Source organism: Gracilinanus agilis, chromosome 3, assembly GCF_016433145.1.
Source record: "Gracilinanus agilis isolate LMUSP501 chromosome 3, AgileGrace, whole genome shotgun sequence".
Lineage (NCBI taxonomy): Eukaryota > Metazoa > Chordata > Mammalia > Didelphimorphia > Didelphidae > Gracilinanus > Gracilinanus agilis.
In genome coordinates this window covers 259539500-259552259 of record NC_058132.1, presented here as the reverse complement: position 1 = coordinate 259552259, position 12760 = coordinate 259539500, and the positions used below count along the sequence as shown (strand labels likewise).

The 12760-nt window shown below is 38.5% G+C and overlaps 1 protein-coding gene across 6 annotated transcripts in view; it reads right to left on the bottom strand.

Moving 5' to 3' along the window:
• Positions 1-10015, bottom strand: part of COBLL1 (cordon-bleu WH2 repeat protein like 1) — a 198366-nt gene extending 188351 nt beyond the window's left edge. For 2 of the 6 annotated variants that reach the window (XM_044669823.1, XM_044669828.1), the window contains exons 1-2: positions 9964-10015; positions 8605-8719 (exon numbers count right to left, since the gene is read on the bottom strand). In XM_044669823.1, the coding sequence (XP_044525758.1) occupies positions 8605-8719; positions 9964-9982 (134 nt within the window). In that variant the 5' untranslated portion in view covers positions 9983-10015. Of the gene's footprint in view, positions 1-8604; positions 8723-9531; positions 9621-9678; positions 9764-9963 lie in introns of those variants that run through there. The other 4 variants (XM_044669827.1, XM_044669826.1, XM_044669825.1 and 1 more) reach the window with 4 other exon arrangements.
• Positions 10016-12760: the final 2745 nt, after the last annotated feature.

The following is a 12760-nucleotide window of genomic DNA, read 5'->3' as shown; positions in this document are numbered from 1 at the left end:
CGAATCTAGCCTTACACACTTCCTAGATGTGTGATTCTGGGCAAGTTACTTACCCCAATTGTCTAGTCCTTGCTGTTTTTCTGACTTTGAATTGATTCTAAGACAGAAGATAAGAGTTTAAAAATAATAATTAAAAAAATAAGGATAAGGCAAAGGATGTTTAGAGAGGGTTATAGAGCTATATTCAAGGTAGCTAGGTGTTTCAAAGGATTGAGAGTCAGACCTAGAGATAGGACATCCTAGGTTCAAACTTGACACTTCCTAGCTGTTTGAGCCTGGGCAAGTCACTTAACACCCATTGTCTAGTCCTTACCACTCTTCTGCCTTGGTACATAGTACTGATTCCAAAATGGAAGATAAGGATTTTTTAAAAAGGGGGCATGCTCAGAATCTCACCTCTAGTAAATATCTGTCAGTTTTCAAAATTAAGTTTTTTTGCTATATGATTAGTGTTCTCTTCTACCTCATCACAGTATCCCAGCTAACAGCATAAAGAAGGGCTAAGTATAAAAGAATAAACTGAGGATCTAAGATTTTGACCTAGAAGGAATCTTAGAGATTATGTAGTTCAATTTCAATATTTTTTGGATTAGCAAACATATAGTTGCCAGGATTTAAACCCAGGCCCTCTGATTTCAAATTTAGTATTCTTTCCACTATAGGTTATAACCTCTGATTAAAAGAAGATAAGAAATGAGTTTTCCTTTCTCCCTGAGTGAAGTCATAGAAGGGAGTGTGATTCATCTGAGGCCAGTTTCTTTCCATCTGAAATAACAGCTATCTATAGAAATTTTTCTTTCTACATGTGACCTTAATTGGAGTAAGCAAATGATTTTTTTTTCTTTTTCCTAACTGGAAATATTCTATTGATTACCACAAATATCCCAGGAAGGGATCTTTTTTTTTTTAATTCTATATACTAGTAAGATAGATATAAATATGCCAATAAACATAAGCATATAGGCTTTTAAAATGCTACAAAGGAGGGAATACAATTATCAGAGTTGTGCTTGAGATGGAGGGAAGAAATTATTTTTACGGTAAAAGGGGTACTTAATATGTACCTTCCCATATACCCTCCACAACAAGGTAAAGGTTAAGTGACAGTGTCAGGAACGTTAAAGAATAAATAACACCAAAGCAAGAAACAAGGGGAAAACTGGCAACTGGAGGCACCTAACTTTCTCCAGTGGCCAGAAACCAGCCCAGGAAATATGTAGAGTGCCAGTTGGGGATGCCAGGCAGGGCTAAGCCCCAGGATTCTGAGGCAAGCAGGCCAAACAGGCAGGGAGGGAGGAAATAGTCCAAGATTCTTTGAAAGGTCCTACAAGTATCTTACTGGGCAGAATATGAAGTTGGAGTGGGGGATGGGAGGATAGAGCTCAAGGAAGAAAGGTAGGAAATCACTTCCATGATATGGCAGAATGATGGTGCACCTGGGGCTTCAATGCCTTTCTAAGTCACATATGTGGATTAAAATCCAGTCTTAGGTATCCAGTTTTGAGATTTCCAATATATCCTGTCTATATTTTTTTGCACATAGAAATCTTACACAAAGATGTAAAGTTCCAATTTCATCTGAAATGTGAATGGTCGGTGTTTAATAAATGTTTATTGAATTGTTCAATTAAATGCAGACTCTCAGATAGGAAGCTAGGGATTAATAAAACTGGCAAGAAGGTGAAACTAAGTATCATTCACTCCAACTTCAATAAGGTACTAAATTCTTGGCCTCTACCTCTCAACCTTTAAGGGTCATAGAATTGGTCAAAAGAGAATTGAGAAATCTATAGCCTACATTGCCTTAGTATATTCACTAGTATACAGCAGAAACTCAATAAATGAGATGATCTACACACATAAATTAAGCAATGCTGTTTGGCATTATAAAAACATTTTTGACTTTTGTGTTTGTATCTCTAGCACTTAGCAGAGTGCCTGGCATATATCAAGTTCTTAAATGAGATATAGTTAAGTGTTTGTTGATAAATGAATCTTTCTCCCCTTAATGTTAAAGATTGAAATTCTATTTTTTTTTACATCTCTTTAGCTCCAACAGTACTTTTAAATTAACTTCCTATTTTTTTACAGTAACAAAAATTATATGCTTGCTATTCTGTGTCAAAAGAAAAACAAATCAGCTGCATAGCACATTCTTGCCTAGAAAACAATAAGGATTTGTTCATTGGTTTTAAAATTTACAAATGCAACACTCTTGAGTGAAATGGAAAGCAATCAAACTCACCCTGCTTTTTTCTAATGTTACCCAAACAACTATATTCATCTCTGGTAGTCTATCAAGGGATTAATTTTCCTTAGATAAGCTGAAGCTCTTATATAAGACTGTAGACATTTGACCCTAGGGAAATAATCATGGGAAACTTTTCTCTCCCACCCTGAAAGTTTGTTTTTAGTATCACAGATGGAGAAAAAGAGTTCTACAAAAAAAGTCACAGCAAAGTCCAATAGCAACAATAAAAATATATGTTTTGCATTACTTTCTAGAGCTCACAAAAACAGTGCACAATTATTTAAATTTTTCAATTTATACAGTATTCCTGATTAACAATCGTCTTTAAAAAGTCTGCTAGTCCATCCCCTGGCAGTTTGCTGGATTAGAAATTTTGTCACTGTTGTTGAGTTTTGTCTAACACTTCATGACCCTATGAACCATAGCAGATCAGGACCTTCTATCTTCCACTATCTACTGAAGTCTGTCCAAGCTCATGTTTGTTGTTTCCATGACACTATCTATTCATATCATCCTGTGCTATTCCTTTATCCTTCAATCTTTCCCAACACCAGGGTCTTTTCCAATGAGTCTTGTCTTCTAATTTTGTAGCCAAAGTATTTAAGCTTCAGCTTCAGTATCTGAACTTCCACTGAACTGTCTGAATTAATGTCTTAAGGACAGATTGCTTTGATATCCTTGCTCTCCAAAGGATTCTCAAAAGTCTTCTCCAGCACCACAATACAAAGGCATTGATTCTGTGCCACTCATCTTTCCTTTATAGACTAGTTCTCACAGCCACATACCGCTAATGAAAAAATCCTCAGCTTTGACTATATGGACCTTTGTCAACAAGGTGATATCTCTGCTTTTTACTATGCTGTCCAGATTTTGCACAGCTTTCCTTTCAAGGAGCAAGTGTTGTTTAGTTTCATGGCTGCAGTCACCATCTGCAGGTCTTTGAGCCCCCAATTTCAAAATTATCAAAATCATCCTTCCTTAAATATTTCCACATAGCATTCAATATGCAGGCATATCTTACTTTATTTAATTCATGTCCTTTTGAATGTGTGTATAAGCTTGCTTTCGATCAAATATTACTTTAAATGCATTTTTAAAATCCAAGAACTCAACATTGAAAGGACCCTTACAAGAAATGGTTTTGTAATGTATATTCTTTTGTAAAGCAATTCCTACACAGACCCTACATCTTTGCAAGTTCTGCAGCCCTTCCCTTCTTAGCAACTACAACTGATGACCCAAAAGAAAGTTCTTAGCACCAAAAGGCTCAACATCAGTAATGTTTTTATGAATGGAAAATGACACCAAAGAAGATGTATTCTAAGCGGCCTTATTGTTACAAGTTAAGGATCATTAGGCTTTTCCATCTGTCCTGCAGATATGTGTTCTCTTTTCCCACTGGAATATGAGCTCCTTGACAAAGGGGTTGCCTCTATTTTGTCTCCTCAATATTTAGCACAGTGCCTCTTGCACATAGTGCAAATCAGTGTTTTTTCATCCATGCGTTACCATATAATTGATATGGTTTGTAAGTCTGACTATATCTTATTTAAGTACAACATTTGTAAGAATATGCAGACTATTAAGTATTCTTCTAAACCTCTCCTCTGAACTAATGTTAATCATTTACCCTTTTCTGACAGAGCCCATTTTCCTTCTGAGCAAAAAACATACAGGTATCACAGGACCCAGTAGAGACTATTCAGCCTACAACAGGGGTCAACAGATTTTGTTGACTGTCTAAATAAAACATTTTACTTGAATGGGGCCCGTTATCCAGATCAGCATGGGAAATAACATTATCAACCACACCTGGTTCTACAAGCATAAGAAAGGCCATAACACTGTTATTCAATTATTCCATAACTCATTCAGAGGAAATAACTAATTCAAATGTTATGCTTTATGAATTGCACAATTTTTCCTACGACCTCATTTTACAAGTAGGAAGTCTGTGGGAATTACATTAACAAATGATTTAATTCAATCATCTCTGGTAACCCAAATTCCTACTTTTTAAAAAATAGTACAAACAGGATCTTAATGTCATAACTATGTCCAAGTAATTGGTTATACATTGTTAAATGTGGTATATAAGAGGGGTTAGAGGGGCTTGGGGAGAGGGAAAGAACATGAAATAGGTAACTAGGGGAAAATATTCAAAATAAAAATTTTAAAAAATGTGGTATATAGTACTGCATAACAAATAGTATATGTTTTCTTTAAGGAAAACATTATGCACAGATCCAAATTTTTACAAAACTCACTAAATTAATTTAAGTCCCCAAAGAGACTAAGTGAAGAAATACTCCACAAAAAAATTAATAATTATTTTAAATCCTGTTTCATTTTTTTCCTGTATTCTCAGTCCTTAGCACTGAGTCTGACATATTAAAGGCTAAATAAATGCTTGCTGCAGTTGTAATCCAAAACTGCCCTTAGAATCATTTTAAACAGCTGCTCTTGCAGAGATAAAAGTATTCTTTGGACACTTACTATACATTTTAGAAATAAAATAGCAATGAGAAGATATGATATAGTTGTCCATTGAAAGGAGTGTATAGGTTGTTGTCCAACATTCCTTTTAAGGCTTCTCCACCATCTTAATTAGTGACATCTAACAAATCACTAGGTTTTGAAGTCCAACTTAGCTCTACAGAGTACCACTAGTAAAGCACTAACTGGACAAATTGGTTAAGATAAGAAGTAAAAGTCTTCTAAGTTTTTCACAGTTTTGTAACTTTATTGTAACTACAGAGTTCCTTTGAAAAATCAGTTTAAAAAACAAAATGTTAGAGGCCTTTAATACTAGAGAAAATACATTTCTTCCAACGTGGAAATTTTAAAACCTTCTTTAAGGAGGAAAAGCCCCCGAAAATGCAAAACTGATTAAATGTAAAACAAAAACAAAACCAGTTACGAGAACAATAGGTATGGAAAGTGTGGAAGGTAGGTACTGAAGATGATGACTTCAAGAATAAGCTCTTGGGGACAGCTCAGTAGCTCAGATAATAAACAGACAGGCCTGGAGATCTGAAGTCCTGAGTTCAGATTTGGCTTCAGACTTCCTGGCTGTGTGACCTTTGGCAAGTCACTTAATCCCCATTGCCTAGCCCTTACTGCTCTTCTGCTTCCAAATCAATACAGAGTGTTAATGAAGGGAAGGGTTTTGAAGGAGAAAAAAAAGAAGAAGCTCTTCTAAACAATTAATGGCACCATAATAATTAAGTATGTAAAAAGGAATTCTTTAAGTTAGAAGACTTGAGCAACATTAGGATATTAATTAGTTAAACAAGAACCAAAACAAAACACAACCACTACTTCTGACAAAAATTCAGTTTAGGGGATGACTATCTCATTTGCTCTAATCTTCAAGAAAGGGTTTGCTCTGTACAAAGAACAAAATGGGAACAAACATACAAAAGGCTTTATGATAATTCACTTCTAGGTCACCAAAGTAAATTAAATTTGTAAACATATTATATTATGCTCTGGGTTAGCTTTCAGATAATAAGAGTGTTGAGGTTTTTGAGTTGCTAATAAGCAAACCCTCCTTATATATAAATTACAACTATAAATTGATATTTTCTTCATTAATTTAACAAAATGACATTTCTCTATTTATCTTGTCCTCTTTGCCTTATGTATGTGTGTGTAAAATGCCAAATAATTGTTCTATATTTATACTCCTTACTAGAGACCCTATATTCCAACCAAACTGAACTATTTGTATATTCTTGGTCCTTGGTACCTTTTGTTCTCACTACACGGAATGACCCATTTCTGTCAAAATTTTATCATCACAGAACCTGCTGAAATGCCACCTCCTTAAAAGCAAAAGTAATTTTTCCCTCCTGTGTTCTCCCCACAGTAGTTGGTATATAGTAGACATTCCGGTTTGGAAAGATCATTAAATTTGTCTCTCAATTTAATTAAGTAGCTAGGTGGTCTATAGAGTGCTGGATCTAGAGTCAGGAAAAAACTGAGTTCAAATTTGGCCTCAGACACTTTCTAGCCGTGTAACCCTGAGCAAGTTAACCACTACCTCAGTTTCCACAACTATTAAATAGGCTGCTTAGCACAGAACCTCACACATGGTAGGTGGTAGATAAATATTTGTTTTCTTCATTCCGAATAGCTGTATGACTGTATCACTTTAATTTTCTAAGCCTCAGATCTCTTATCTGCAAAATGGATATAATAATACTTGTATTATCTACAATGACTGTTATGATATGAAAAGTACTTTGCAAACTGTGAAGTGATATGCAATTGATACTACTAATATAATTCAACAGCAAACATTTCTAAAGTGCCTACTAGATTGAAGGCAATATACTACATGTTAAGAAAAAATGAAAAAAAATGGCACAGGTCTTGAACTTCAAGGAGTTTACAACTATTAGAAGGGGGAGAAGACAAAAAGTTCAAATATGAGGCCAAAAGATTTGAGAGATTTGAGTTAGTATTACTAAGAATAAGAAGCAGAAAAAGAGCAATGCAAATGACAATTTACATTTTTATAGTGCTTTATGTTTTGTAAAGGTGCAGTAAAGGTAAAGGTACATTATGGGAAGAATCCATAAGAAGATTTCCATAAACAGATGTGGGGGAGAAGCCTATTCCAGGCCTGAGGAATAGTCTGCAAATGCATGGAGTCTGCACAGGACAGGATGTAAGGTTTTTAAACAATGTATAGCTTGTGTATTTTGTTTTTTGCAAATCCATAAAATACCAACTAAATGCTAGTTATTATTATTACTTCTATGACATATATATTTCCTTATATTACGATTACTTGTCTACATTTTACCACTCAATTAGACTACAAACTTCTAAGGGTCAAGGACTTAGCCTGTTTCATCTTCATAAGCTACTAGCAATATAGCCTTCCGTATCAGCTTACTTAAATACTGAAGTGAACAGAAGAAAGGGAGGAGAAAAGGAATAAACTGTTTGAAAATCTGGCAGTTATTTGAAGCAAAATGAAAGAATTAATTCACATACTACATATTTCCTCAATGTAAGCATCATATTAAATATCTTTCAGATTAGTCATATTGTTTTGAGAATTTTCCATGTTTCCCCTTCTTAACTGCCAATGTTCACATGGCCAGTGTGATGAATAAACATGCTGTGACTCGCTTCTACGGAAACTCCTGTCATGTTCCAGGGAAAAAATGACTTGTGCACCCATTAAATTAAGGGAAAAAACTACAACTCTCATTCACCAGGCTCATACTATAAATTTTCCTCAACTTTCTTATTTTCATCATATTCTCATTCGCCTTTAGGCATTTCTGTGCAACGGACTAGTAATGAAAGAAGGGGGAAAAACCGAGGCAGTGTGGGGTGAGGAAGAAAAAAAAACAACTTCTAAGAAGCAGTGCATGAAGTACAGGTTACAGTATTCTATTTCAAGAATACAACTAATGATGTCGTAGTATTTAGCAAAACCGTAAGTTATTTTAAAGTTCTGGCCATCTCTAGCAGAACTACCTGTTCTGTTCTCAGGTCTGTTTACACAATTGCTAAGAACAGTCACTATTTGCATATCTTATAGGAAAACAGTCTTCTCTTAATATTAACTCATCATGTGATGTCTATCTCCTGCCCATCTCTCCTTCAGGCACACGTGGAGGCAAAGAAAATTATAGGTATTTTCCATTTGACTTTGCACTCCTCTAGTCCCAAAGAATCTCCTTCATCAAGAACTAGTTGGCACAGATGGCCAGGTGGCACGCCACACCCATTCACACCCCAACCCCAAATCACTGCACCTTTCCCAAGACAAGCAGCAGGTTACCCCCCCCCCAAGCCAATCCCCAGCTGTCAAGCGGTCTGACAGCTGGCATAGTATTCCCCTTCCTCTGCCCTCCGAACCCTCGCTCCAAGTTCCTTCCCCCACCCAGTCACCTTGACACGGGTCTTCTCCCTGAGTCACTTGGCTCTGCCAAGGAAACTTTTTTTTTCCCCGGGAGCTCGCTTACAGGTATTGCCCGCTGTTCCTTCAGAGCCCCGACAAGGGCTCTTTGTTGCTCTTTACGCTCGCCGGACTCCTCTGTCCCAGTCCCTGGCATTCGAGCTTCAAGTTACCCGAGTAGCCCCAGTTTAAAACAAAGCAAAACTACAAAATCAACACCACCAGCCAGAAACCCAGAGACCGAGAGAAACGAAAAAGAAAAGAAAGTCTTCTCTGGGTCAGTCCCCTGGCTGGCCGGTGACTCACCCTGGCACGGCTGGCAGGGCAGTCACTAGGCTAGGCAGGTAAACGAGTTTAGTTAGGCCTCACTGAACTCTCCCTTTCCCTGTTGCGCTCCTTCTCTGCACGGAGTGGGTCGGTCGAGGCTTACCCGGAGGAGGCGAGAGGAGGCTGGGGTGCTGCTGTCGGGGTTTCCTCGGCTCTCCGGGTACGGTCGTCCATCGTCTGGCTGCTGGCGGCGCCCGCTCCACTTCCAACTCTGCAAGCTGCTGCGAGAAGTGGGAAATCCAAGATGGGTCAAAGCAGCCCGGGAGACTCGCCCCGAGGTTTATGCGCAGACCAGCATGTGCACCCGCAGAGCCACCCACCAGCAGCCTTCCCTTCTTTCTTTCTTTTTCCCTCTTTTCACCTGTGGGAAAAACCAGCTCCCACCGCCCAGCTGCAAAGAGCGGTAGCAGCAACTAGAGGCAGGTTTTTTTCCCCCAGGCTGGAGCGAACAGCTACGAGAGGCGGTGCTGCGCCTCCCACCCCGTTGGGTTTACTCTGTAGCCATATGGCGGCGCGCGGGGAGACTAGCTGCCCGGAGCTTTCCGGGCTGGGAGGAGGGGACAGCGACGCGAGCAGCCCTAGGAGCAAGCAGCTGCTGCATTAGCAATGCAAGTACACCCCCTCACTCCTAAAGGCTGAGCCGGAGTGGTTGGAGCCCACAGCCACCTTGTAAAATAAATAAATGAAACTTTTCTCTCTTTAAAAGAAAAAAAAAAGAGGTTGGGGTAGGAGAGTAGGGACGTGGAGGAAAGTTAGCAGTCTGCCTTCTCCTCCCCAAGGCTCCCGCTTCCTTTTCAAATAGAGACAGAGGTTGCCCTGTTCTTTCCCCAGGCTCAGTCTTCCAGTTTCCCCTCCCCCTCTCCCCCTTCATCCCATGGCTGCGGTTTGGGTTCTCCAGCCCAGACCTGACTCGGAGGGAGAAGCCGCTTCTCTTTCCGTGGGGGTGACCCCTCCCGCCCCCTTCAAGATGGGTTTCCCCCGGAGCTGAGTCTGCGCACCCCGCCGCCTTCCCTATCCTTGGTTCACCCACCCTGCCCCATGACCCTATCCCGGAGCACAGAAAGCCGCCGTCAGCTCTTCGGGATCCCAGTGCCTTCCAGGAGCAAAGAGAATGTGGGAGGGAGGGAGGGGAAGAGAGAAAAGAGGAGGGCGAGTCTAGGTTCGGGTGGGTGCGTACCGAGGAGGAATTTCCTTCCCCCCAGGGCTTCTTGCCTTTCGGGGTCTGGTAGGGAAAAGCCTTAATCGAGAACAGCCTCAGGGAGAAGCGTTTCCATTCCCACCACTAGGGGAGTCACGGAGGCAGCTACTACCAGCCCCGGAGCCCGACAGGTGGGAAGGGAGGTTACCTAGCCAGAGCGAGAAAGAGGAGGAGACTGGCCCCGCGGAAGTAAGGCGAGGCTGGGGGACCTCCTACTGCCTGTCATTTAGTAGCAAAGCAGTCAGACAATCCTCCTCTGCCCACCAATTTTTAGCGAAGTCATTTCCCCTAGCTACTTGACATCAGTGGACCTGCGTGTCAGTGTGACTTTTCCAGTGGTGTTACTGGTTTACTTTTCTTCGTTTCTTTCGGATGTGGGAGTGGATATCCGCCTGTTTCTTCAATTAGGCGGGATGACAAGCCTCCCCTCAACAAATGGGACAGGAGAGCGATGATGGGAAATTGCAAGATGTTCAAAGTACAAGAAGAATTATCTGCCTTAAATTTTTCAGCCGTCTAAGAAAAACAGAAAACAAAAACAAAAAAATCCCTTATAAATCTTGCACTTGGTTTGTGTGTGTGTGTGTGTGTGTGTGTGTGTGTGTGTGTGTGTTTTTAATTCAGGGGTGTTTTTCCGTTTGCTTTTGTATCCTCATAGCTCTTTTTACCAGTAAATCTTCACAGTTGACAATTAGAGAAAGACATATTTGGGTATTTTTTTTAAAAAGTAGAATAGCTAAACCATATAATGCTTTAACATGGGATCTGTTTTGGTGGACATGAAAGGTTAACTTGCACCTGTGAAATTAATTTGACAGCAGCCTGAAGTTAAAAACGCAGGAAAACAATTCCCAATGTATTTGGTAAAAATGATAAATAATAGAGAAAAGAACTAGAATTGGTCCATAATAAAAATGGCCTTTACCAACTTAAGTCTGAAGAATGTTAAATTTTACAATTGCTAGAGTGAGACCTGAAAAGTAAATTATTACTTAAAAGCAAAACCTAATAAATGATGCTTTGTTAGATTATACCACCATATGGATAATAAGCCAGGAGTGTATGAGAGTCCTCCACCCATTGTGGTAACAATATGTATTTTCTGATAATCATCTATGCACTCCCAATCTCAAAATCTCATAGGAGTGGCTGATTTAAACCACAGTGTTTAGAATATACATATATATATTTTTTAAACAGGGATTTTAAATATCATTTCAATATTTTCAGTGCTAATTAACTTGGTTTTATTTAAATGTCTGGATTTTCATGTCTAAACTCTTTAGTTCAGTGTAAAAAGCAATATAGCATGAATCAGCCATTCCTCCAAGGGACTAGTTTGCAAAATTGCCTGCATAGACATTGATACAAATATTGAGTAACAGCGAAACTACTTAAAGTCCCTGTTTCAATCACAAGATCAAGATTAAACATTTAATTAGTTTCTACCTTTAATTTATGGCATGCTGCTTCTATTATAGGCCTTAATGGACACAAATGGTAAGACAGACTCTGTGTTTCATATGGAACTTTCATAACTCAGCTTCTGAGTCAAAGGGAGAATCTAGTATTCTTTTTTCTCTACTAAATATCCTCATTATATTTAGCTTGTAAAATGTGTCAGTAGTAATGTATGTTTGTAATTTGTTCTCTTCACATAAAGGTAAAAACATGATTTTTTAAAACTCCCCAATTTATATGAACTTAGAATAAGGTTAATCTTAATTGTTGAAAGTCAAGAGTTATAGAATTCTTTTTTTTAAAGAATTGTAGAGTTCTTTAGTTTTTATCTCCACAAAAAGCCTGCTTAGATATCACTTTCTGTGGTAGAGGTAACCCAAGGCTCCCAAAGGCTATGACAAGGCAATACAAATTCTGGCAAATCCTTCCAAGCAGAAAAAGGCTTTGTGTCTTATCTGGTAATAGACTGTGCAGTTGTTTTGAGGAAGAGTCTAGCCGTATTTAATCAAACTCTCTTGGGTATAGCTTGGGTAAACTTTTATGGCCATAGTAGGTCTCAAAAAACATCTGTCTCAGTCATGAGAAAGGTTTCAATCTCCTTTTGTGAAGAGATCACCCACACCTAGAAAATTATAGCTTCTAGAAGTATTAAGTATATATTTTTATTACTTTCAATTACATAGGGCTAAGTTTTTCTTGGCAGCATAAGAGTAGGGGATAGAGATCTGACCTTAGAGTAGGAAGTCCCAAGTCTGACATATAAGTGACCCAAGTAACCCTATAAACTATAAATTGCAAAATATTCAGTAGAAATCTCCTTCTACTAAGTGAGGTATTCCTTAGCCAAAAGCAATTAAAGCCTGGAAATTAATTTTTTGCTACTACCTAGAAAATTCTAAATTCTCCCTGAATTTCCTTTTTGGGGGTCGTATTAGCCAACAAAAATCAAGTCTGGATTTTTTTTATAGAAGGCCTCAGTATACTGTCCAAATGATAAGAATGATTGTATAGTTACCCCCTCAACTGTCTATATAAAAAGTATTTTAAATGTACTAGATCAGTGATGGGCAAACTTTTTAAAGAGGGGGCCAAAGGAAAGGAAATGCTCATCTGTCAGTCTGTTTCTAAGGCAACTCTTTTGAAGTTTCATTGTATTATATCCTACTCATTTATTCGTCAGATTAGGAATAATGTCACAGGGGTGGATAGAACATTTCAGGTGGCCGCATTTGGTCCTCCGGGAGTAGTTTGCCCATCACTGTACCAGATAGTAGTTTCTTCTCACAAAGTTTAAACAACCTTCTGAAATTATTTTCCAAATAGCCTACAGGTAAGCATCAACAGAATTCTTGTCTAAAGTAAAAATATATATATATACATATATTCCAAACTGATAGATCCCTACAATGATAGGATTTTGGTTATTTAATTCAATATGGCAAATATGTGTCAAGCAGTTACTATTTGCGAGCCATTTTGTTAAGTGCTTATGAAACCATCCTTGCTTTCAAAGAGATTACATTTGGCTGGAATGTTTCTAAGTGCAAGGAAACAAGTAGACTGTATTTTGAACAACTATAGGGCTATCCTAGGTGGAAGA